General features: G+C 48.2%; 2 protein-coding genes across 2 annotated transcripts; both read left to right on the forward strand.

Annotated features, from left to right (window-relative positions):
- Nucleotides 1-352: 352 nt before the first annotated feature.
- lig1 (ligase I, DNA, ATP-dependent) lies at nt 353-16,529 on the forward strand. The gene is made up of 26 exons (XM_037276120.1): nt 353-529; nt 918-986; nt 1,267-1,550; nt 2,221-2,364; nt 2,599-2,772; nt 2,841-2,949; nt 3,021-3,101; nt 3,182-3,238; nt 3,632-3,690; nt 3,909-4,022; nt 4,096-4,262; nt 4,622-4,698; nt 4,777-4,868; nt 6,203-6,302; nt 6,549-6,634; nt 6,971-7,086; nt 8,890-8,985; nt 10,567-10,677; nt 12,167-12,238; nt 13,046-13,190; nt 13,256-13,338; nt 13,441-13,593; nt 13,675-13,728; nt 14,508-14,651; nt 14,933-15,025; nt 16,352-16,529. Exons 1-26 carry the CDS (start codon nt 513-515, stop codon nt 16,424-16,426), a joined length of 2,772 nt encoding a protein of 923 aa, XP_037132015.1. The 5' UTR covers nt 353-512; the 3' UTR covers nt 16,427-16,529.
- A 2,219-nt stretch (nt 16,530-18,748) lies between these two features.
- Nucleotides 18,749-26,620, forward strand: mpz (myelin protein zero). The gene is given in 7 exon segments (XM_037276128.1): nt 18,749-18,958; nt 19,742-19,908; nt 20,247-20,460; nt 20,865-20,994; nt 21,638-21,680; nt 23,818-23,894; nt 23,896-26,620. Coding segments are annotated over 7 exon segments (792 nt in total). The 5' UTR covers nt 18,749-18,912; the 3' UTR covers nt 24,011-26,620.
- Nucleotides 26,621-26,781: the final 161 nt, after the last annotated feature.

Raw genomic sequence — 26,781 nt, forward strand, 5'->3', positions numbered from 1 at the left:
TGTTTTCTTTTGGTTTTGATTATATGGGGTTTTAATGTACCCACTGAAGACCTTGATTTGTTTTATTGACGTTGTGAAGCAGTCCCTTTTTTTTTTTTTTATGAATTAATACAAAATAATTGAAGTTTAAGACAATGTTGAATGTTTAACAAAACTTCAACATTTACAAATGACCTTTGGTTTGGGTTATTTGAATCTTGTTTTTAATTATACTCACACAAAATATAAAATTAAAGAAACAATTAAAATAATGATATTTTCACCAGAATATTGACGATTATTTAAAAACAAAATGTTTTCCAACGTTCACGGATTTCCTGCCCCTCAGGCACCTCTTATTTCTCATAGGCGATCTTTGTCGGAAGAGGCGTTTTTGGCGCGAGTCTATTTGATTGCCATCTGCAGCGCGCTAATCTGAGTCCTCACTTGTGACTTATTTTTGAAGATTTTTTAAATAAAATAAATATTTGACTTGTTTATTCGACGCATATAGGAAGAGTTTTGTGGACAACATGCAGCGCAGTATCGCGTAAGTAGGGCTGCTGAAATGTTTGCTTTGAGTGCTGCTAGCTTGTTTATCTGGGGAGAGCAGTTGAGTTGCTCCTGGTTGCCTCACTTTTGGAATCACCAATAACTAGGCCACTTGAGTGAGATATAACGTGCCATTTTATCTAGCTGGAGGTAAATATATTGTGGTAAATTCAACCTTTTGTGGAGTAGTAACATCAAGCTAGCTCCGCCTGTTGTTTAACTGTGACGTCACATAACGAACGCGGAAGCGCGGCGTCATGTGTATGTGACAAACCTCATGTGGACTAGAGAGAGAGAGATCATTAAACGCAAATTATGTGTGTATTAGTTGCTGGAAATAAAAGACCATTCATACATACAAAATTGTTTTGACTTTTTTCTTCTAGATTTTTTTTCCAGCCCAAGGCAAAGGACAAGGATGTTCAGAAGAAAGCCAGAAACGAGCAAGTGAAAAAGTAAGACTTTGTAATTGCTCCAACGTAAATCAGTCAAGTTTAGTACCGAAATTATAAGACCATTTAACTTTATTTAAAAACAACCACAGCCGCCTACATAGTGCTGCACATAAAGTAAAAACAACAAACATATCAATATAGACAGTTAAAACAATAAATGAAATATAATAATGCCGAGTTTCATGCCGAGTCGGAGGTTAAAGAATGGAAATGTGTTCTAAGATGAATTTTCAAGATTTACCCCCCCTAAAAAAAAGAAAATGTGCTTGGTATCCATCAGGCCTGTCAAAAGCCCACTCAAGGCCCAAAACGCGGTCCTCCAGGATGACTCGCCGGTCAAGAAGGTTGCCAAACGCAGCCGGCGAATTCTGGACAGCGATGATGATGATGATGATGATAAAGAAGAAGTGAACACTGCCAAACAAGTCAAAGACCATCTCCTCAAGGCAGTGCCAACACCCATGTCTCCTCCGCCGGCCCCCGCCACGCCTGCCACACCCTCCACATCCCCGAGCACCCCCAACTCCACCTCGTCTTCTGGAGGCACCAACATGCGCAAGACGGGTAAGAAAAAGACAGAGCTGCTTAAAACAAAATAAAAATATCATTCTGTTAGCATGTTGGCACTGGAACAATTAAAATCTGACAGTTTAAATGGAAATCCTGGTGGCCAGTGATTTTGTTTAGGACATTAAAAAAAGCTTGTGCTTGTTAAGGTGGTGATGGGGATGATGATATCACTGAGAGTTTTCGCAAACGAAATACTCGAAAGAAATGCTGCTGGGCTTTTTTTTTTTTTGGCCTCCCGTCATTAAGGATGCCTCGCGTTCCGCATCACATAAAGCAGAATCGTTAAGGCGTCCTAAGTGGAGCGCGTTGTATTTTTAATGACACGCAGAAATTGTTTTATTCCCCCCTTCACCATTTGATGCCCGCCATGTGGCGCGCAGCATAATCATTATCGTCACGTTGTCGCCATTCAAGTAGGAATTGCTTTTCCTTAATGAGGCTTTAATGTCAAAGACGAAATGAATCTATAGGAAGCTCTCGTTGGATATATTTTGTGTTGTATGAACAAAATTTATTTTGTTTAATGTTTTAATAATCTTTCTATATTGAATTACATAAAACATGTTTTTGGTTTGCATCCATCTTAGAGAGGTCATACAGATTTATTTATTATTATTTTTTTTTTATATAAAAAGTCTTCCATTTGTCTGTATGGCATCTACAGCCAGGAAGATGTTCCCCAAGAGGAAACTGGATGACAGCGACAGTCTAAAGGAGGACGAGGCTGCCAGCGAAAAGACTGACGCTGTCGTGGAGAGGCAGCAGAACAAACGAGCTCGCGTGGACGGAGACGACGGTGACAACACGGGTGAGTTTTTGGCAACGGCTGTCACGGCGACAATGTGCAAGTATTTTCAATATCGCCACCTGCTGTCATTGTATATGCATTGCAAGTTTAAGTGGAGGCCACTTTGTTTAATGTCATTATCGGTTATAAAAAAAAAAAAAAAAAGTCAATGCAAAGGTCTCACAAGATCCTCTGAAGTCTAGTGCAATGCCCTCGCTCGCTCAACAACACGGCGCGGCCTCGCTTTGTGCGCAGATGAGGTCGCCGAGGAAGAAAGAGATGAGGAGGCGGCGGTGGAGCAGGTGAGGACGCCGGACAAAGACGGAGAGACGGCAGAGGAGGTGGACAAAAAGCTCAATAGAGAGGAGCAGAAGAAAGACGAGGTCACAAAAGAGGAAGCTGAGAAAGCGCCAGTCAGCAGCTTCTTTGGTCAGTCTGCACAAAAATGCCTTTCAGATAACGTTGGCGTGTTGTATAACTACCACGCTTATTTTTAGCTCCCAGAAAGGCTGCGGCCAAGACCCCGAACAAGAGTGCAGAGAAGAAGGCGATGACGGCGACCGTGATGATTTCCTCCCCGGAGAAAGACGGCAAAGACGCCAAAAGGTGCGCAGACTGAAATTGACATCGAGCAGGAAGGTGAATTTTCCGACGTCAATTGTTTTTCATGCCGACAGCGAGTCGACAGAAACGGACTACAACCCGTCCAGGCCCAACTACCACCCGTTGGAGCACGCCTGCTGGAAGGAGGGACAAAAGTTGGTCTTTTCCGCCACCATCCCCCTCCTGAACTCTGTAAATTGTGTGTGTTCTTAAATGCGCTCTGGTCTTCCCCCAGAGTGCCTTACCTGGCGGTGGCTCGCACCTTTGAGAAAATCGAGGAGGACTCTGGCAGGTGGGAGCGCCACCCGCTGACCGAAAGTATACGGATACATAAATATGCGCTAAATACTTCACGTGAACCTTTTGGGTGACAACCCAGCAAAGAGGACGTTGACTATTTGGGTTAACTCGAGCTTTGCTAGCATGTGTTTTAAAATGGAGCGATTGAAATGTGTGGCCGTTGTAAAAAAAAAAAAAAAAAAAAGTGTCCATTGAAGAGGATTTGTAAGTGGGGGCTGCTGCCTTTCAACGCGTTTCAAAGCGCGTTCACAGACAAGGACGTTTTGACCGCTTTCCACGCGGGACTTAAAACCGCCGCGGACGAGCAAATCCCGTTAGCCGCCTCGCCATCATTGAAGCCTCAAAGGTGTTTTGTTTTTTTCTTTTCCTCTTTTCTTCTACCCAGACTGAGGAACGTCGAGACTCTGGCCAACCTGTTCCGCTCGGTGCTTCTGCTGTCTCCAGGTAAGCGCCAGCTCTGTTGTGGCGCTGGCGACGGGCCTTTCCGCTACTCGCGCTGATGAATGTATGTTTGGATTTGTGTGCTTGTGTGTGGGCGAGATCGTCACACTGAAATTCATCTGCACTGCACATTACATCATCCACAAGCGACAATTTACAGCTTCCATAGCAAGCAGGTGCATCCTAACTTTTCCCCTTTGTGTGTGTGTGTGTTTGTGTAGATGACTTGCTGTGCTGCGTGTACTTGTGTCTGAACCAGTTGGGCCCCGCCTACCTCGGCATGGAGCTTGGCATCGGGGAGACGGTGCTGATGAAAGCTGTTGCGCAAGCCACAGGTAAAACACACACACACACACACACTTTCAGTGTGCGTTATTGAGCCGGCCGGCACTTCTCTGCGGTTGCTAGGACGACAACTTGACAAGATCAAAGCGGAGGCCCAGGAGCGCGGCGACCTTGGTCTGGTGGCCGAGAGCTCCCGAAGTAACCAGCGCACCATGTTCAGGCCGGCCAGCCTGACGGCCAGCGGCGTCTTCAAGAAGCTCAAGGAGATTGCAAGCATGAGCGGCAACTCGGTCAGATGCCACAGCTAGCTTAGCTTTACCCAACAAATACTACATGCTAGTAGACTTGACAGCTTTTCTTCTGTACGCATGGGTTACTTGCACTTGAGTCACGAGAGTGAGCATCTTTTGAAAATGTCACTTTTGAGCGGTCCGCGGAATGTCAGTTTCCCGTCCGTCGGCCACGAGGGCAGAAAAGAGTTTCTTTGAATGAGCAACGTTTGACATCAAGTCTCACGCGGCAACCAGTTTTCACTAGCTAAACGCAGCCTCTGGCAACAAGCGCCCTCATCTTTTCGGCCGAGTTTGTTCCTTTCCTTTGACCCGACTTCTTTGCTGAATCTCAAAGTCTCATCCCTCTGCTGCCGCAGGCCATGAATAAGAAGATCGACATTATCAAAGGACTCTTTGTAGCCTGCCGCTTCTCCGAGGCCCGCTACATCGTCAGGTAACGCCGGCGTCCCCGTTTGAGCCCGGCCCGATTTGCCGAATCCTGACCGGCCGCTATTGATTGATTGATTGACAGGTCGCTCGCCGGCAAGCTGCGGATCGGACTGGCCGAGCAGAGCGTCCTGTCTGCGCTGAGTCAAGCCGTGTGCCTCACCACACCCCAGAAAGGTAAGTTTGCTTGCCCGTCTTTTGTTTGCTTTTTAAATAGTCGTCCGCTCTTGTGACTGATGTGCAGTCTCGACATCATGCGAATAGAAAGAAAACGGCTGTGTCCACTGTAGTGACTGACGTGTGCATCTTTCACATCGAGGCTGATGCATCAGGAAGAAACTGTTTTTTTTTTTTTTTTTTTTTACTTCCCGCTTTCCACTTTACCAGACATATTTAGCTTTTTTTCAACTAAGCTTGTGTAAGAATTTCTCCATCAAAAAGTGTGATGTCAGAACGCCTTTTTGGAGAAGTCAATCATCCGGAGAGTCGTCCCCCTTATCGTCGGATGAAACACAAGTTCCATTTTCTTCTCGGCTGCCCCACTTCACTTCATGCACTTTTATTTTTGTCCTCTCTCTCTTGCAAATTGCACTACCCGTGCACCATTTAAATAATGCAACCTATGAGGTCGGATAGGGGCCATATTTTATTTATAGAACGCTCATTAAAGATGTTTAAATATCCTTTACAGGAGTCACTGAAGAATTTTAAAACATCCCATCTCTGCTTCCAAGTTCCCAAAACACTCAAACATGATGATTAGGAATCACCCACCCACCACCTTTTTTTTTTTTTAATTCGTTGCTGACGTTCCTGACGGGTTTCATCTTCTCACCAGATGCTATCGCACACACACACACACACACACACACATAGAGCCAATTAACTTATTTTACGCCAAGTAAATTAGCATTCAGAGCTCATTCGCCAGCACTTTAATAAGAGCCAATTAGACCCCAGGCTCAGTTGGTAAATTTGCATTCATCTGCAGCCCGCGCCGGAAATGTTGAGCTTAATATTTGTTTATTTTCCATCTGAAATTTTATCTCATCAGACAGGTTACCGTGCGAGCGCCGCATCCCCCTCGTGATGCAATATGCTCTGGAGTGGTCTTATTGCAGCTGGCGCTCTTCCACCCCCGTCCCACTAGGCGTGCTGTTGCACCTAGAATATGCTGAACAACGTTTGAATGAAACAAGCTAAAAAATACACTTGGCCAGTGTATAATTCTTTTTTTAGTTATTGTCCACTATAGTGACTGATCTTATTTTAATGACTTGTGACTCATTGGTGTCCCAAGACTTTTGCCCGTTTCTCGTACATGCCTGCTTATATCATCTTTGTGATGCTGCGAGGTGGCCTGTGACATCCCAAATAGACCCTGCAGTTTTTTGTAAACACAACCAGGGGTTCATCATAAAATGGCTGCCGTTGCACGTGATACGATCAGCCACCTCATAATGAGCCTGTTTGCTCAGAAAATGGACGCCAGGCGATGTGTTTTGTTCCAGGCACGTCCCCAGCCGTGATGGACGTCGGCAAAGGGATGACCACGGAGAGCAGGCGGGCTTGGATCGAAGAGAAGTCTCTCATTCTCAAGCAGACTTACTGGTAAAGACAGCTGCTAATGTTTGTGGTTCTTGAGAATGTAAAGTTAAAAAATTCATTTTTTTTTAATTGACAAACATGTTTTTTTGTCTTGAATAAAAGGAGCCCAATATCTTTAAAAAAAAAAAAGGATCAGTAGTCTCTAAAGTGTGAAACAACAGCTAGTTTAACACACTGATAGTTTATGGCGTGTTCTTCAGCCTCCTAATCAAGATGCACCTTTTTCTTCTTCTTCTCCCCCGCGTACAGCGAGATGCCCAACTACGACATCCTTCTCCCCGTCCTCCTTCGAGAAGGCATCGACCAGCTTCCCAATCACTGCAAGCTCACCCCAGGTAAGCCACCAATCTGGAGGCTGCCCAGAGTGTTCATTGATCGGTTTGCTGGAGGCCAGTTGATAATGATAAACAATTATTCCTGATTACGCAATCCGATAAGTAAAAGGACCTGTAAGTGCTACCTATTGATCGTGTGAAGCAGCCATTTTAGGGTCATTTTGGGGTCATTCAAAGTGAGTGGACGACCCCAAAAAAAACGTGCTCAAAAACTACCATTTTCTCTTAAAGAGGCCATTTGAATGTTACTTTGCTCATTTCCATGAGTCCTTCAAAGATGAATTTTTGCTGAGTTTTTGTCCTTCTTTTTTACCCCCTTCTCTCCTGCCGTGGCAGGCGTACCCCTGAGGCCAATGCTGGCACACCCCACTAAGGGAGTCGGGGAGGTGATGAAACGCTTCGACGAGGCCGCATTCACCTGCGAGTACAAATACGATGGCGAGCGTGCACAGGTGAGTTACGTTTGTGTGGTTGGCAAGTGTTGGACATCCACACACATACACACTCGTTTCTGTGTTCACCGGAGTGGGGTGTTCCTCTCCCCAATGCGCGCACCTATTCTTTTAAGATAAACATTAGCGCTGCCATTCCCTTGGGCCTGCTGGCAGAGAAAGCGCCAAGCTTCTAAAGGCGGGATGATGATGAAGAGGAGGATTTTTTTTCCAGGGGATGCGTGTGTGCGCGCGCCTGTGTGTGTGTGTCAAAGGAAGAAAGAGGTGAGAGAGACGCATAAGAGGGAAAGAAGCAAACATGCAAGACACAGCAGGAGGTGTCCGCATCGTGAGACGCAGATTGTAATGCAAAACCAATCCAGCTTGCGGCGTTCATTCCGGACGGTCACGCCTATCGAGAGCTTTTCAACCTGGCTCTGTCCAAAGAACAAGGCGGCTCAGTGTCTTCTGCACTACACGCAGCGGCCAGCAGGAGGACTCACGATACACCGCATTCCGTCACTTTGTCTGTGTGTGTGTGTGTGTGTGTGTGTGTGTGTGTGTGTGTGTGCGTGATGAATAACAACAGTAGCCCAGTGAGTGATTGAGTGCATATTTGGTGGGTTCATTCGTCAAAGTGGACGTTCATTGATAAGCGCGCGAGGAGAAAGGGGCAGTAATTGAGATGCCGAGTGGACACGTGTAGCGCCAGCCGGCGCTCACTGTTGACGCACGCGTCTGTCTGGACGAATGATGTGCGCGATCCACCCGTGATGTGTTTTTTTTTTTTAGCTCGCACAGGTGATTCTTTTGGAAGAAACGGCCTGCAATGCCAATAATACGCACGCACCTTTTGACCTATTTTTTATTTTTTTTTTTAAATCAATACATTCTCATTTTCTTCGTAAATAACTTATAATTGTAATGAGTTAATTTCATTTGTTTAATTTGTACCTCATGTAGTAGCATGTTGAAAAGACACCGAATTTTGGCTCTCGCTGATGGTACCGTGTGGGCTCTTTGCATTCGTCGGAGCGGCTACTCGCAACCGCCGCAGAACGCTCGGTCGCCGCAGCAGCTCCAGATTGTTTCAACTTGCACGCCTCTTGAGCAGATCAGTCGTTGCCGCCGCCGATGCCCGACAAATAGAAACCGTCAAATCGCGCAGCAATTAGGCTCCTCTCTCGGCACAGGGGAACGAGAAAAACAGACGGCCTAAAGCCGGCAAATGAGCTGAAGCCTCTTTTGGACGAGGCCGCTTGAAATGTCTGCGATGTTTCCATCTGTTACGTCGACCGTCGCCGTTTTGTTCTGGAGCTAAGTGGCAGTTTGACGCGTGGGGTGCATCTGTTCGGAGTGGCACATAAGCACGGCACCACATGAGCGACGACGGCCCGACATGAAATATGCGAGTGCAAATTAAGGAAAGATCTGATTAAACTATCACAAAAAAATGTTGGCTAAAATGTGAAGCTGTGCCAGGAAGTTACATTTCTATTTGAACGCGATTGTTCGATTAGCACACGTCTCGCATGGAGAAATTCAACACGCAGACAGGCCTAACCCCTGAGCAACAAAACTCTCATTTTTCGCCACCCACATCACTCACCGGGCCAGGCTCCGCCTTTTCAAGCAACCCCAAGTACCTGCGCCACACATGTACTTGTTATTCAGTTTAATACGTCAAGATCCAAATAATTGATAGAATACTGGACGGTTTCCTTTACGTCACGGCCATAATTAAGCCTCGGTGGAGGGCTCATATCTGGATCCCGATCATTCTCTGACTGTTTGACTGCAGATGTTTTGATATTGGCCCGACAGATTCACGTCCTGGAGAGTGGCGAGGTTCGCATATTCAGCCGCAACCAGGAAGACAACACTAGCAAGTACCCTGACATCATCTCTCGTATCCCCAAGGTGAGTTACGCTATGTTGAGGTATTTAAAAACTAAATGAGCTCTACCTCCACCTAAAGCTCTCCCTTGTCAGCTGTTTGGCTGAGTCTGTAGCTGCTACTTTGCGCCGCACGCTTCGATGTGGAGACTCGTTTAAGCTGGCAATTTCTAGACGGGCCAGAGCAGCTCCAGGAGTCGCCCCGAGGTTAACAGAGAGTGAGCGCGCAACCCCCTCCGTCTAGTCAAGAGCTGCAATTAAATAGCAAATGAGCCTACACGGCTTTATTAGAGGCGTTCTCATTGACGCTCGTTGGCGTGTGGCTGTTATTGAAATGTCGGTCTGCGGGCCCGTGCTTTAATTGCGTTCAAATATTTAATTGCCTCACTCGCAACATTGCGTTGCTCAGTAGAGGTTGTTTGTTTGTTGTGCCGCCTAGCCTAGCCTAGCCGCCAAGTGACGTTTGTGTATAAAACAGAAGGAGCACAAATGATCACATATTCTTTGGTGATAATCAAAAATGACATGGCACTGTTTTTGCGGTCGACCGAAGCCCCCCGCCCCCCCGCCCCGGGCAGCCGTGGTCGCCAGCGTGCAGATTGGTGCAGCTTTGACAGCCTTGCAGCACTTTCTTTCATCCTCCCTGCGAACCTGCCACGGTGTCAGTCCTATCTCGTCTCTTTGTAACTTTTTAATGAAAGCTCCCCCGTGTCGTGCCTCTCATCCATTTTGGTGGGGAGTGTGCGTGCGTGCGTACGTGCATGTGGAGGGGGCTTTGATACATTCTTGTCACCTTTTTTCATTTTCGCCTCTGGTACCTTCACTCTGTCCCAGCACATTCCTTCTACACCTTTTTTTTTTCTTCTTCTCTGCCTTCTCACTTTTTTGTGTTTTGGGGCTGTCGACGTCTCTTTATCGCCTTTGCGCAGCTTCTTCATTTTCCTTCTCGGTGCACCCCGACCGACTCTTCGGCCGCCGGATGTTTGGCTTTCTTCTCGTCCCTCTCTGACTTTGTTTTTATCAACGTCCCACCTCAGTCTACCGACCGTTCGCTTAAAGCCGACGGCGTTGAATGCATTGCGGCTGTTTTTGTGCCTCGCTATATTTGGGGTGTCACCAGTCAGTCAATCACGGGAAAATTAGCACGGGGTTGTCACGGAGACGCGGCAGCACAATGGATGTAGTAAGTGAGGCTGCTAGCGAGGGGCGGGCGCTCCATAATTGCGACGGGTCCTACTTTCAGTTAACTTCTTTCAAGGCCTCCCTCTTGAAGTTGTCTCCCATTTTAATTAGTGGTGAGATTAAAAATTAAAAAAAATCTAATTCATTAGAAGCTCTGTAATAAATCACAGATTCAACACTTATACGTCATTAAAGATTCATTGAAGTTCTTGAGTGATCGCTATGGTAGCACACTTTGAGCCTGTTGCAGACCGGCAAAACAAATTTCTTTTTGTTTGTCTGTTAAAATTGAAAAGGGTTTATTGGCTCAATTTAATTCTGTTGCTTCCCCAAAAAACATGACATGATTGTGAGTAGATATAAAGACTTCGCATCAGCGTCTTGGACTGTGCTTTTATTTTTATTGACGACGTTCCTCTGCAGGTGAAGAAAGACTCGGTGGTCTCCTGCGTGCTGGACGCAGAGGCGGTGGCCTGGGACCACGAGAAGAAACAGATCCAGCCATTCCAGGTCCTCACCACACGCAAGAGGAAGGTAGGAATAAGAGGAGCCTGAATCAAAGTGTGGCGGGGTTCTCGTTATTCTTCGCGCCCATTAAACATGACTGACGTGTCAATGACATCGGAATTCAAATAGTTGCTTATTTAAAATAAATAAATAGATAGTGGCGAAAATATGCGAATAATTGACCTCCGCAAAATGGGAGTTTGTAATTGCGTATAGATGCCACAAGATGGCGGCAAAACGCGTCTAATGGTGAGAATCATAAAGCATCAACACTCCGTGTTTCTAGCATAATACACAATCATGGACTCATGTTACATAGAGAAAATTGCAAAATTCATTGATATACAAGTGCATTGCAAGAGCAACATTTCTATTTTTATTGTTTTTTTGCATGTTCAAAAAAACTCAACTTCTATACTTAGAAACAAAAACAATTGTGAACAGCAAAAAAACCAACTGTAATAGAAATAATCAACCCGCAATCCACACACCTGATCATTTTTCTGTTGAAAAAGTAGTTGGACGATAAAGAACAGGAAAAGGTGGAGGAGGATGGCGTGATGGAGTGAGGCGATCCAGTCGCAAGAGGAGGAGATTGATAAGTTGCCGTCAAATGGACGGAAGAGAAGGCGGGGTGAAGATGAGATGGCGGAGGGAGAGCCTTTGTGTGATTGCAAATGTCAGCCAGGCTTTTTCTCACTTTTGATCAGAATAATGGCGTTCGCACGCTACACAAATCACATGACGGCGACGGAGGAAAGCGTCTTCTGTCCTCTCTCTCTCTCTCCTCTCGTTCCTCAGCTCTGACACGGGCGCAAATGAAGATCAGGCCAGGAAGGATGAGGCGCTGGCGCTAATGGTAGAACGTCAAGATGAACGTTGCCGTTGCGCTTTTACTCTCAGCCTCCTCCGTAGACTCACCATTCCTCGAGATGGCATTTTTATGCACCGGTGCAGTCACGTCTTTCACATACAGATGGCGCCGGTGCCGTTGCCTGCCGAGTAAAGCTCGCCGTTCGCGGCGAGCTAGGTTGTTACAACTGTCAAAAGGTTCCGCATGGGCACTCCCACACCACTTGGAAAGACGAGAACAGAGTGCATGCCCAGCCGGCCTGTCAGCTGCCCTCTAGACTCCGAAGAAAAAAATATATATATAGATACATAAACGCACTATCCCCGGTGGAGATGAATATTCCACAGATTTCTGTGAAATTATTTGATACCTTTAATGTAGAAAAATGTTTTTTTCTTTTAGCACATCTAATGTGACGATTAGCACGTCGTCGCTTTGTCTCTGTTAATGTTTAATTAGTGGCTCTGAAGTGATGCCAACTTGACGGGAATAAATTTAGAATGAACTGTAACTGTTCTCTTTTGGAGTGCCAAGGTTAGACAATTTAGTTTGTGACTAAGACGAGCGTCACGACTCGAGCTATTTGCATGTCTTTTTGTTCCAGGAAACAAACTCAATCAGGTGTGTGTGTGTCCCTGTGTGTGTTTGCGTCTGTTCCTGCAGGACGTGGATGCCGCCGACATCAAAGTCCAAGTGTGCGTGTACGCCTTTGATCTGCTCTACCTGAATGGAGAGGTAATCGTGACAATGCGCCGCCTTCCGGTCGTCGCACCAAAAAAGACAAGCAAGGGATGTTGCGTTAAACTGGAGCGCTTAGTTATTTATTTTTTAACCCAAATTACTTGAGGACTAACTTCAACTCCATTAGCATTAGAATTGTTTATGTTGTATGTTTCCTTCTTTGTAGTGGATGATGGCTTTTCTGTGTGTTTACCAATTTGTGTGTTTTGCGAGCCTGTCGTCCCTCCACAGTGTCGTTGTCCCTGAATGCCAATGACGACGATGCTGCTGGGGGCTGTAAGCAGATAATGATGCCCGTGCTCATTGCAATTCCAGCAGTGTGCCCGCCTGTGTGTTTGTGTGTGTGTGTCGGGGAATGAGATTGTGTGACATAACCTGTGTGTTTATGCCTCCCTCCAAATAAAACACAACAGGCCAGCAGATTCCCTAAAGTTGTCGGCGGCAAAATGCAAATCAGCACAATTGTGTTCCCCCAACTCCCCACAAGTGGAGCGAAACAAATGAGCTAATTAAAACAGTGACGCCTAATTTGTGCCATTACGTGGCCTAACACAGCTATAACTTGTCTGACGCCACGCGATTAGTCGGCGCCGCTGCTTTGCTCGCAGTCGCTCCTTCCTCTCCAGTTTACGTGTTCAGCTTGCTGCGCGTGTCAGTGGCCCTTTACAAGCAAAGATAACATGTTAGCAAAAAGCATATGGCCTCGCTCCTTTCATGGGTTCCTCTAGAGCCTCTTGAACCCCGAAAGCTTTCAGTCCATCTTTTCTAACGCCGCGTATTTGTGTTTCCGTGCGTGCGCAGTCCCTGGTACGACAGCCGCTGCGTCGCCGTCGGGAGCTACTGCGAGAGTCCTTTAACCAAGCGGAGGGCGAGTTTTTATTCGCCCGATTCATCGACTCGGACAACACGGACGCCATCGCCGAGTTCCTGGAGCAGTCTGTCCGAGGTTTGCTTTTGTTTGCGCGTGGGTCGTTGTGATGCCGCGCAAACCTGACAACTGTGTGTGCGCAGACTCGTGCGAAGGCCTGATGGTGAAGACTCTGGAGAAGGACGCTACCTATGAAATCGCCAAGCGCTCCCGTAACTGGCTCAAGGTGAGCACGCTTCTACAAAAGCTAGCAAAATTCTAGCCCAATCGCAACCACCATCAAAACGCACAATTTTTTGTATCCAAATCATGTTATTATACCCCGCAGTTGAAGAAGGACTACCTGGAGGGCGTCGGCGACACGGTGGACCTGTGTGTCATCGGCGCCTACCTGGGCAAAGGCAAGCGGACGGGCACGTACGGCGGCTTCCTGCTGGCCTGTTACGACCAAGACAACGAGGAGTTCCAGTCTGTCTGCAAGGCGAGCTAGCTTAGCACCAGCGCTAACAGGATGTCCCACCTCAGCTGGTGGCTTCTCACACGTTGTCCGCCTCTTCTCCAGATTGGGACCGGCTTCAAGGACGAAGATCTGGAGCAGCACCACAAGTTCTTGAAGGTAAAGCAAACAAATTGAACGTTGGCTCCGCAAATTGTAGCGAAACGATTTTGCTTGAAATCAACTGAACAAGTTGCGTCGGCCAACGCTTTCCCTTTGAGACTGAGAGTCGTTGATTGTGTTTCCAGCGGGCTGCCGCCGCCCGCTGATAAATTAGCTTTGCTTGACTCTGTTCCATGCGGAAGCTGAGCCTACTTCAAAGTCCAGCCAATTGGATTGACCGCTGATTTTCCAAAACGCATCGAATTACCTCCTACTTTAAGCAAGTACAGTTTGGAAAGCGGCACTGTAAGATATTTCTGGTGTACAATCACGCTGATTGCGCAGGAGGAGAGGGGAGGGGGGGCAGTCCCACGTCCCCACCCTCGCTCCATCAGCTCCCACCGCGCTGCTTTGTAATCAAACGCTCCTTGCGAGCGTGATGGATGGCGGATTAAAGAAGGCTGATGGGAGCCCGGCCGCCGCTCGTGTGATCGGTCGCCTTCGCACATCAGCGGCGAAGCCACTGCGCATGGAATGCCAACAACACACGGCAACGCAATTCTCGGCGTTCTCAGCAAATAAATGTTTATTTGTCGTACAGTCGACGAAGTTACATATATTTATAGTTTTGCTGCACCGACATCAAAAGATTTATATCTGCCAGCTTTTGGAGTTCGCACTCGAGCGGGAAAAAGCTTCCCCGATGCTGTTTGAACCCGCAACGGAAGTCGGCCATTTTGTGAGAAAGCTGCAAACGAGTGTTTCCTTAGCAAGACTCTTCTCTCGTTTCCCACCAGGAACACATCCTGGCCAAGCCCCGCCCCTATTACCGCGTGGACCAATCGGCCGAGCCAGATGTGTGGCTGGACGCGGTGCAGGTCTGGGAGGTGAAGTGTGCCGACCTGTCGCTGTCGCCCGTCTACAAGGCTGCCATGGGAATGGTCAGTTCACCCGTTGAGGAAACGCTTCTTCGTCCTCATCACCTCATTTCCTCTCCTTCCTTCCTTCCTTCCTTCCTTCCTTCCTTCCTTCCTTCCTTCCTTCCTTCCTTCCTTCCTTCCTTCCTTCCTTCCTTCCTTCCTTCCTTCCTTCCTTCCTTCCTTCCTCCCTCTTTGTCATTCTTTGTTTTCCTTCGGCCCTTGTCTTCTTCCGTCCTCCTCTTTCCCCATCTTCCTCCCTCCTTTCCTTTCCTTTCCTTATTTCCATCTCTTCTGTTCTCCAGGTGGATCCAGAGAAGGGAATCTCCCTGCGTTTCCCTCGCTTCCTTCGCGTGCGAGATGACAAGAAGCCCGAAGACGCCACCAGCGGAGCTCAGGTGAGTCAGTGGTGCGGCGTGGCCTTTGAAAGCCCAGCAAAGTGTTTTTGTTTTGTGCCAAAGATCCGATCTGTTAAGCTTCTTTCAACGTCAAGGTTGAAAGCAAGTACAAGGGCGAGGCAGGCGGCTTTACTACGGGTTGTATAACGTCACCTTTACTGCTGCAGCCCGCCAGCCTGCCTGCCTAATAAAGTGCACCACAAGCATGCTGGAATGAGTACGGCGCCCTCACTAAATTCAGAAAGTGTGAACAAGGCGCACAGTCCAACCTACAGCACCACGCTCTCATATAGTCAGTGGGCGTGTGAGTTTCATTTTCTAGCCTCTAGGGGGCGCATGCGTTTAGGGCCACCTCGCTGATCTCAAGAGATTTGGATCGATAATCAATAGAATAGATTATGAAACTTCCCTGAAGGCAACGCGAGAAGGCCAAAAATTCAAGAGGACATTTGCAACAATCACTTGTCGTGTGAGCAAAAGCTGCCATTTCAGACGGTCTCTGAAGGCAACTCGAAGACCCGATGAGAGTAGGTTGAGGATATATGGATGGATGGATGGCCAATTTTATTTCAGATCGTTTCTTCGCTTGACTTGAGATGGAGTGATAGATTCTTTTTCTTTTTTGGACAATTCTTTGATTTCAAACTCGCTGAAGGCCACGGCCGACTTGATTAGGATAGATCGGCCATTCCGGCTGTGGCATTTGGAACAATCACTCAGTTGTGTGAGCAGAGCTGTGATTTCAGGCTGTCTCTGAAGGCAACTCTCAACTTGACGCAGATGGATGGTGATTTAATGAAAAGTTTGAACGCTTTTGTGTAGGAAAGGTGGCGTTATTTCACATTGTCATTGAAGTCAGCGTGACTCTTGGACGAGTTGAGCGGCAGAAGAAATTAGGATTTGAGGACCACTGTGATTTCAGTCTGTTCCTGAAAGCAACACGTAGCCACACGAATGATAAACATTTGGAACAATCTCTTGGTGGCTGCACGAGACAAGGTCTCACCCTGTTGTGATTTCAGAATGTCTGTAAATGCAACACTTGACTTACCTTGCTCGTTTTGCAACTGAATACTCTCCCCGAAGGCAACAGTAGACTTGATTAGGATAGATCGGGCGACAGATTGACGAAGCATTTAATGATGTTTTAAAAAAAATAAAAATAAAATCCAGAGGTTGTTTTGTAGCGCCGGCTATGATTTCACATTTTCCCCGAAGGCAACGGCGGACTTGATTAGCTTTTCTTTCAGCGCTCAAGTTTTATGTCCGGAAGAAAGTTATTGATTTTCAAGGAGATTGCATTCATCCTCCTCATCCTCCCTAAAGATCGCCGACCTGTACAAGAAGCAGCAGCAGATCCAGAATCAGGGAGACAAAGGCGACTTGGAGGAATACTATTGACCAGGTCACAATGCCCATGCGTCGTTGAGATCAGCCTGAATGTAAATCTAAATGTATTTTTGACAACTTGAATAGAAATAAAAGCTTGTTCTACACATCCTGATTTGTGCATGCGTGCGTGTGCATGGTTTGTGTCCATCCGTTCGTCCGTCAGTGCGCTTGTGACTGAAATTCCAAAATGTCCTCCTCCCTTCCCTCCCCTCCCCTCGGTGGCTGTTGTTGCCGCTGAATGGGAATCAAGCAGGCAGCAGAGCAGAAAATATTGAAAATGCAAATATGGAATGAGGTGTGCTCAAAGTCGCCGCGTTATCGGCCTAAACTGCTCCAGCGCAGTCAAAGTTGCTCCGGGAAAGCCTTTGCCAGAGAAAAATCTGGAATTGTCAAGTCATGATGTCGTCTCATTTTACTCGCAAATGGAAGTTCTCTGCATGAAGATGAAGCTGGATCTGCAGGTAATTGCACTTGTCACCTTGAAATGGGAGCTTCTTTCTCATTTTTTCTTTTCATTTTGGCAGAAAAGCGCATCTGGATTTGGACCTGAATTCAAGGCCCGCTAAATTGCGCTGGTCCGAAGACCAGCTGCTCGGCTCGCGTCGGGTCAGCTCAGGTCCGTTCTCGTCCACTTCCTGTAGGTGGACGTCGTCCCAACACTTTTGTCCGTCATGGTGTCTGTGTCTCGCCCTCCCAATGGTGTCTTTGTCAAGTGCGTTAACAAAGGCTTTGTTCTCCTCCGCCTCGTCGTCCTTCCATCGCTCCTGGGCAACAAAGGCTTTGTTTTCCTCCTCCTCTTTCTCCGTCCCTCCCTCCCTCCTGGCGCTGGCTGTGACATCGCTGCCATTCCAGGCCGTGAGGGAGAGAGCGGGAGGGACACACGCCGCCATTGTTGCTTTCCCAATATCAATGGTGTTTTTCTTCACGGCGTTGGCCACTAACCTTTCGGATCTCATTCTGTTTTTTTAAACTCTACAGGCTGCCCTGCTCATCGAAGTCAGGAAGCCTGCCTACCTGCCTGCCCCACAGCAAAAAAAGACCCATTTGAGGCCAGGTTGCGACTTTCACTTTCCAGAACCAATTTATTTGTTCACATTCTCTTGTGATTTTTTTCCAAATCATGCGTTTATACAATGGAGTGGCTCCATTTATACAGTGGAGTGCGGTAGCAGATGGGCCGTTTGCTTGACGTCAGCAGACTCTATTAGAAGAAGAGGTGATTTGTCACCGGTGGACAAAATGGCCACCGGCAGGACCCGTGAGCATGAAAGAGGTGCCAGGACCAGCGTGATGATCAAGACCTCCGTGTCTTAATTGTCCCCCACCATCATCACTCACGTCACACGTCCCTTGGGTTTACATCATGACTAATGAGTGCCACTAACAGCAAACCCGACGATTGCATGCAGCTCTGGGAAAATGGAGCAAAAATTGCTTCCAATCCCTGCCATGTGTGCTCACATTACTGACACACGTGCGTTTTGAAACCCGCCAACAAGATGTCCCACGTTCTCTGGCCGAATTGCCCTTCATTTCTATCGCTTCCTATTGTCCTGACTTCAACTTTCTGGGCTAGCGGCGGCGACACGTTCCGGCGTGGGGGCGCTCAATGCACATCTTTGTGCGTCCCTGCTGGGTGGGAGAAAGCGCCATTGAGGGCCCGGCCAGGCCCTGCCTGGCCCCGTCCCCTTCGGGCTCCATTGTATCAGTAGGAATCTGGCGGGGGGGCACTCCAAAGACTTTACAGCCTTTGTTCTGACTTCTGAGCGGACTGGACCGCCGTGACCCGGACCTAAATGTCCTTCCGCCACCCTTAGCGCCCATCAAATTATACTACTGAAGCTCAATTGTGGCTAAAAATGCAAGTGATATGAAAACCCAACATGATCCAAGTCCAAAACCATAATACAATATTTGGACAAGGAAAAGCTTGGGTACAGGCTGGTCTGAGGCTGCTCCATGGCAGTCTCAAATTGTCAATGGAAGTCTAGGTTGCTTCAGAGTGGTTCATGTCTTGCAGTTTTGTCGAAGGTTGATTCATGGCAGTCAAGGTGGCCTAAGGGTTAGGGTGCTATGGAGTCCAAGTTGGCCAAGTTGCATGCTCAAGGTCAAGTGGTCTGTGATTCTCTACGCTCGGCTTGTGTACTTAAAAGAAGTATTCTCAGTGCCAACTTCCTGTCTTCCACTTGAAGAAGAAAAAGAAAGTTGAAAGAAAAGAAAACGTCAGCATCTCTTTGGCTCTGCGTGGCCCTCTGGAAGTTGAGGGAGGGGGAGGAGGATCCCCGAGGTTGGCCCGATCCAGGGGTGTGTCCCCCTATAAAGACTCCTCACACCATCGGGCCTCCTGTTGCTGGCTAGTGCCTCTCGGCTCCCTCCGTCCTCGCTCGTCGTCTTCTCCTTCCCACACTCTCCCGCAGAGTGGGACTCTTACGCCACCGAGACCCGTCCATCGCTTTTGTGTCTTCCGTGTCGGTGGGAAGTCCACACTTGGCATCATGCTGACCCTGGTGGCGCTGGCGTCTCTCCTTGTCCTGGCCGCAGGTAAAAAAACAAAAAACTGACGTATATAGAAAAGCAACTATGTGCTTATGTGATTGAAATAGTCAGCATTGTATATTTAAATGTAGGGAAAAGCAACCAATGTTCTTTTCAATGAAAAGAAAAATGGAAGGAGCTTAGTAATATTTTTATTCAAATCTCTAATCTGATGTTTTTGAAAAAAAGCCCAATGTGAGAATATTTTTTTTTTTGCTGTCATTTGTAAGGCAAGCATTTTCCTTCTGAATGAGACTGAATGTTTGCTGCATGGTCGCTCGCCACCAATGCTTTAATCATCTAATAATCATAGTGCATGGTCAAATGATGTGGCTCCTCCCACCGGTAAACATGACAAGACGCACCGATGTGACCGATCGTCTCCCTCTTAATCGGCACCAAGCGCCTTAGCGGAGGCTTCATCGACTCCGTTTTTTATGAAGACGTTACTCCATGCCCTCGTTGTTTAATTTTGACAGCGTCCTATTTTCCCAGCCAGTCAAATATTGATTTAGGGCCTGAAAGCCAATTAGCATCAATCAACATCCACACATGACTGGTGACACATTCAATATTTTCTCACCACATTATGCGTGATTGGGATGATCATGCACACAATATTTCCATTTTTTTGTGGGGGCTCTGCTACCACGTTTAGAAAATGTTGTTTTCCAAACACATAAAGGTCCCGTGAAGCTGCGAGTTCAGAAGTGGAAAGATCCGTGAAATTTAGTGGCACGTCCCGGTGGGAACGGCTCAAAATGTCTTTGGCGATTTCCCTGCGTGCAGTGCCCGAGCCGTCCCAGGCCATCGTGATTTACACGGGCTGGGAGCGTCATGCACTGGTGGGCAGCGAGGTGCGGCTCTCCTGCTCCTTCTTCTCCTGGCGCTGGACCTCCGAGGACGTCACCTTCTCCTGGACCTACAGGCCCGACGGGGCCAGGGACAGCGTCTCGGTAAATGCAAATTCAGTGCCAATCAATGAAGAGCAGACGTGCTGATAAACTTGAAGGTGTCACTTATGATGTACGAGAGCAACACGTTTGTACTTTGCCTGCATTAGCAGGCAATCTTTTTTTCATTTTGCCATCATCCACTTATCGCCCTCTCCCGTCGCTCCTCTAATCTGGGTTTTCATCTCCCCCCAAGCCATCCTCTTTTCAAATGAGCTCCCTGCCTTCGTTCATGTTTCTTCTCCTTTGGCGGTGCAATTTTGAATGAGGCGTCATTTGGTTTCTGGAAGGATGTTGAGCTGGCAGCAGCGAGTGTCCCTAAGTGAGACGCCCATTTTCAGATCTTCCACTACACGGGCGGGATGGCCTACGTGGACAACAAGGGTCCCTTCAGGGACCGTCTGGAGTTTGTGGGGGACCCAAGCCGCCGCGACGGCTCCATCGTGCTCAAGAATTTGGAGTTCAGCGACAATGGGACCTTCACCTGCGACGCCAAGAACCCGCCCGACATCGGCGGACGGCCCTCCAGCGTGCGCCTGCTGGTCTTTGAGAAAGGTCAGAACATTTGGAAAAATTGTATATTTGCATTTTTATTGTAGAATTGATTTTAAAAAAGAATTTGCGGCAGACGTGCTGACGACTAGCGCGGTGTGCTGCCGTCAATGGTCCATTAAGTGCCGTATGAATAATGCATGACTCCTCGCCAAGATTCTTATCGTTTGCTTTAGCTGTTGACCTTCTTCTCTTCTCCACCACAAGTTTGCAACTCTTTGATTTACCTTCACTTTTTTTTACAATTAATTTTATTTTCACCAATTTACTTCCACTTCTCATTGTAACTTTTGTACCGTCTATTGTTAATGTCACTTTTCTAACTGTCAAAGGTTCTACCGTCACATTTTTATTCACTTTCTAGTGTGGCTTTTCTATCATGGTGACTTTGTTTTATGTTGTCGCAGTGCCCATCCAGGCGGGCGTGATCACGGGTTCCATCGTGGGCGCCGTCCTGGGCCTGCTGCTGCTAATTGTGGTCATCTACTACCTGATGCGCTTCCTGGTGGCGCGCCGCGTCTTCAGCCTCAGCGTCAGGTCAGTGCGGGGCCCCGAGCCGGCGCTGCGGCTGCCAGCCGGCTGCCTTGGGCTGCGCCCCAAGCCCGAACCCCTGCCCGGCACCGACACCTGCCTGGCCTAGTCGGCGCTAGCTAGCTAGCCTAGCTAGCTAGCACTGTTCTTTTTGCCTCTTGGCTTTAAAGGACATCAACCTTATTTTCAAACTGATTCTTATCTTTTTTCATGGTGGTGTCATGAGAAGAATGGTCCTGATTTTGAGTCTGGTGACACTATCAATAGAAGCCCACTGCCTCTGAGTGTCTGTCTATCTGGGCTGAAAGCTCCAGGGTGTATGCAGCAAAGTTTTTCCAATTTTTCCTGTCTTGGAGTGATGTCACAGCAAGAACTTGATTTGTTTTGAGTACCATGAACGTATGATAGGAACCCCATTAATTTGGAGACGCTTCAAAACAAAGCCATCCCCCCCACATTGCCAAGCCCTTAGCGCCGCCCCTGCACGCACGTCAAGTGATTTAGCCTGATTGTAATCTTCATGTGCGTGTAATCCGCCGGATAATCCAGCGTAAGGGTGCGATGGCGGCGTGTCCATCATCCCGCCAGTAGATTTGCGCGGCAGGGCCAGGAAGACATCCTGACTTCTATTTTGTCTTTTGTCCTCCAGCAAACACGGCAAGAAAAAGAAGGAGGGATCACAGCAGAGACAGGCAAGTTGACCTTTTTTTCTTCTTCTCTGGCTCCTCCTCTTCCTGCCCCTCGCCCAATCGCACGCCGCCACTCAAAATAAAACGAGCGAGCGAGCATCTCTCTTATTTTGAAAATACCCTCATTGAGTATGACTGAGGTGGCATTATCAAGTCCATTGATTTTGTGCACATTAACAATATGAAAGGAAGCTGAACGGTTTCAAGTGTCATCACATTATGAACCCGATTGATTTTGAGTGTTATGATTCGATAAAAAAAAATAATAATAATAAGAATAATATTTGTTTTTGGTGTGGTGACATTCTGAAAAGATCCCTGTTGATTTGCCATTATTGATTTTGGGCCTTAGGGACACGTCACCCATCGCTTTTCAGCAGTATAACATTACACAAAGAACCTGATTGATATATTGCCTGGCCTCATGTGGCTCAAGTGATTTTGAACGTTGTACAAAACAAAAAGCAACCTGATGGATTTTGAGTCCTGCGACTTTCTTGAAAGATCTTTCTTGATTTTGAGCATTGCGACATTATGTGGAAACGTTTGGCGATTTGGAGCGTGGCAGCGTGCCAGACGAGCCCTTGGCCACCTTTCGGGAATGTTCCTCGCAACCAGCAAAGCAAAACAAAGTCCTTCTTGTTATGATGCTTCTCGCCTACAGGGGGCACCAAGCCGCCTCTTCATTTTCGTCGCTCAAGAACCCCGTAGCCTCCCCTGTGCCCCCCATTTTCACCATCTTCTTCTTTTTTACTTCTTTTTGCTGTCAGATGATTGTCAGGTTACTCTCCAGTGCCACAGGGCACTCACTGCGTGTGTGTGTGTGTGTGTGTGTGTGTGTGTGTGTGTGTGTGTGTGTGTGTGTGTGTGTGTGTGTGTGTGTGTGTGTGTGTGTGTGTGTGTGTGTGTGTGTGTGTGTGCGCGCAAGTACAGACAGGGCAATGTGGTCTTTGCTTGGTTGCCGTGACGACGCTGTCACGCATGTCATCCTTCCTGTTTTATTTAGTTATTTATTCATATATGCAAGCACGGACGCACACACACACACGCACGGCACCCTGTGACACTCAAGCGCAGACACATGCCATTGCACACATACACACACGTACGTACATACATTCACACATAAACACACACACGAGCCCGCATTCACATGCACACATGCAGTCTCCCACAGGCACACACACACGCGTACACACTGAGTTGTGGGATGATAATTGCGGCAGGCGCTTTGTATCGATTGGAGCTCCTCTTCCTCCCTCTTCCTCCCTCTTCACCTTTGACTCCCTCCGCAGGCCTGGAGGACCATCTGCCCATCCCTTCCCCTACTTCTTTTCTCCTTCAGGGTCATGTGATGCGCTCGGACAGGAAATCACTTGACCTCACTCTTCGTCTCCCTCCTCCCTGAGCCTTAGATCCTCTCCCCTCTTCCCTGCCGTCGTCCATTTTAGCCTGGAGGGAGGGTGGGAGGGGCCAGAAAGCTCTGGACGGACGGACGGCCATTCCGGATGCGACAGCACACACATCCTCCTCTTCCTCTCCTTGGTCTTTGCGCTGATGATCAGAGTCAAATTAGAAGTGCTCAGCGTGCGGTTGATGAGAGACCACCTGCGTGCGATGCTTGTGTTTTAAATTCTCTTGGTGGTCTCTTCTTTCAAAGTGCTCACAGTGAGAAAGCTTCACAACGGCCTTTGCACATTGCAGCGTTTTGACATGGCGCGTCTGAAAGCATGACACCAAAGTCAACAACCGGCAGCCCCCAAAAATTGCAGCCTTGCATGAATCGTTTTATTGCGCGTGTGTGTGTGCGCGTGTGGTTAATGAATTGTTGCACAGGTGTGTGGAGCCCACCTAATGCATGGTTACCTCTTTTGTCCCCCCCCCCCCCACCCCTCCAGCTGTGGACACCGCCCCCCCTCACTCTCTCCCCCCGCACTTAAAAGGACGTTTCTCTTTCTCACCTCTCTTCCTCTCTTCTTGTTTATAATGTTTTTTCTCTCCCCTTCACCGCAGTGTCACTCATCCCTCTAAAAGTGCTCCCCGCCCATGCCCCCCTTCCCCCTGGCACTCCTTTCCTCCTCGAGTGACTCTCCACCCCCGTTCTGCCCCCTCCCCCCTCTCTGTCCCTGCTCCCCCACAGGCCCCTGCGCCAGCGGCCGACCCTGCCAAGCAGAAGGCCTCGGAGAAGAAGAAGCAGGAGTCCCGCAAGGAGCGCAAATAGGATACGGGGCGGGGCTGGGGTGCGCTCTTTGGGCGGCTGCTCCGGCCCGGGCGGGGGGCGGGTGGCGGAAGGGACGCGGCGGCAGTGGAGGACGCCGCCGGCCGGGTGCTGATGACCATCGATCTGGAGCTGACCCGCAAGAACGGCCAGGAAGGCCCGGGCGGCGCCTCCAAAGCGCCCGGCCTCCTTTCACGGCTCGCCCGGCAGCTCGCCCTCCGCTAAAGGGGCGGGGATGGGGTGGGGGGTGCGTGGGCATGCCACCAGTAATCAACAAGTGCAGTGGTACCAACTGTGACTTGTGGTCGTCCCAGCAGCCTTGTTTTGACGCTGCCCCCCCAACCCCCCCCCATGAGCATTATCCTGCGTTCTGCACCCTCCCTTTTGCAAATATTTCTAAATGATCTTCTAACCACTGTCTCCTCTCTCTCACTCTCTCTCTCACCCCGCCCTTCTTCTTCTTCTCTTCTTAGATAAAGGTCTGACTCCTCCGTGACGCCTCCTCCACCTCTCTAGTTTGCCCGACGCACCCCCCCTCCTCTTTTTCCCTTAGTTGTCATTACTTCCCATTATCTCTCCTCCTTTAAGGCAGTCTATAAGAGGAATAGACGCACCCCCAGCCCCCCCTCCTGCGTCCCCCCCCGCCGTCAGCGGTCGTGTCAAATAATTTCCTCACCGGAGTCCCTTTATGCACTCACCGGGCGACGCGTAAAAAAAGTGTTTAAGGCCTAACGACGCTCATAACCGGCGCCACAGGATCCCGCCAGACGCCCCTCGGGCCGACTGGAGTCTCCTGAACCTTTTTTTTTTTTTTATGACTCAATCTGGCGTAAAGCATGTGACCCAGCTCAGGGCAGCGTCGACAGTGATATCATTCCTGTCCTTTTTAACATCAATTTGTCGTCGTATAATTCGGGAGGGTCATCATTTGAGGGGAAATAATTTCATTTATCAAAGAAAAATCAGACTAGATTCATATTTATTTCTAGAAGAAATGTTCAATATTTTTGGATAAAACGTTTACAGGAATTAAATTGTATTTTTGGTGGGGAAATTCCTAATTATAATAATAAGATAATTTCGCAAAAACCAAGTGACCTTATTAATGATTAGCCTGATGACAACTTGGATCGTGGTGGGGGTGTTTTAGATGGAAAAACAAAATCCTCAAATAGTCCTAATTTTGCAGAAAGTATCTGACAACTATTATATTAAACAAGATATTTTTGTGAGAAAAATACAGCCAAATTAAAAGAAAAATGCCGTTGTTAGGGTTAGGGGGCGCTACGTTGCCCTTCTCTGGCCCTTGATGGCGCTTAATGGCGTCTATTTCTGGCCATCTTCACTAGTAACAGCTGCGCATTTCTCGGAGGAGTTAGCGGGTCGGTGTTGGGTGGTGGCGGGCTGGTATGATTTAGCGTCGGCCGCTTCGCCTGGCAGGCCGGCGACCGACGAGCGAGGATGATGTCAAGGGGCCGGAGGGCGGGCGGCGGACGGGACCTCCTTAAGATAGAACCATCCTCCTTTTTTCCCTTCGCCAAACATCTCGCTGCCATCCCTCCTTTCCTCGTGTCCTCATTGCGTCTTTGGCTTTTATCTCCTTCCGCTTCTTGACGTCCGGCGGCCGCGCACAATCCACTACGCTCATTAAGCCTGGTCTTATCGGACTTGCGGCTCCCGTCCTCCTTCGCCTCCCTTCGCTTGCCCTTCAAAGAAGCCCGCCTTCCCTCCCTCCCTTCGCTCCCTCGGGGGGTGGGAAGCCATGTGGTCCTCGCCTTTCCCGCTCTTTTTTTCCGCACCGTCCCTCGTCTTTTGTCCAAATGCCAAGACGCGCACCTCTGCCCCCGACTGGCAAAGGCAGGTTGCGTGTGCAAAGCCGCATTTTCACCAAGAAGTCTTGTTCGGTTTGACTCCGTATCCTTCGGCAGGTGAATCCTGGTACGACTCGTGTTTCTGCGTCTAAAATGATTCGTAATAGGACAATTTTGTGAAGGACAAGCATATCTCTTTTTGAAAACATGAACTTGTTAGAGGCCGCGTTGAGATTTGACTGGATTCCCACGACTCGTGGCACCCGATTCTACTTTTTAACAGCTCAGTCAAGCTCAGAGCGCCATTTCCTCGGCAACTTTGGGCAGGAAGCCGTACCGCCTGCCACGAATAGCAGAAAAAGGAGAGGGAGAGTCGGCGGCCCCTTCAGGAACATATCAAGTGATGTTTGTGTCGACCGATCAGTAAATGTGGTTGTTGGTGAGAATGTGAAAAGCTGTGTCCTGTTCTGAAGCCCAACGAGGCGACTTGGTGAAACCCGGTTCGCTAAGCATCAAAGCAACAATTTTAGCATTAGAACGCTATGGGGGCGGATGCACAGTCTTGGCCAAGTCTCGGTTGAAGGTGGTCTTCAAAGGTGCTCCCCCGTCCTCCCAAAACCAAACAGCGAGCCAAGCGGCCGATCGGCAGACGTCAAGCTTGGGGATGGCTGAGACTTGAATGTTCCTTTTGAAAATGATTGGGAATGCTTATAATCTTATTAAAAAGGCCTTGTATGTTTTATGAGCCGTATTAGGAGCAATGTAACATTACTGCGTTTGAATTGACTGGAGCTTCATCTCAAGCTGTTGTTGTTTTTGTTTTTTTTACAGTCTATTTAATTTAACGCTTGTTGTCGCTCTAATTGAACGTGTAATATGTTGTAAAAACAACGTGAATAAAACATTTAAGCCCATCTTGTTTGCCTTCCTTAATGGCACAGTCCAGGTAAGAATTCCCAAATTCTGAATTGCAACACAGACACGAATTAGCATTAGCTTTAAGTGAGAAAACTGCATATCAAAGCGCTGTTGTTTTACACAAATTGGACTTGTCTTTCATGCGTGTGTCAACACA

This window comes from Syngnathus acus, chromosome 17, assembly GCF_901709675.1.
Source record: "Syngnathus acus chromosome 17, fSynAcu1.2, whole genome shotgun sequence".
In the NCBI taxonomy this organism is placed as follows: Eukaryota; Metazoa; Chordata; class Actinopteri; order Syngnathiformes; family Syngnathidae; genus Syngnathus; species Syngnathus acus.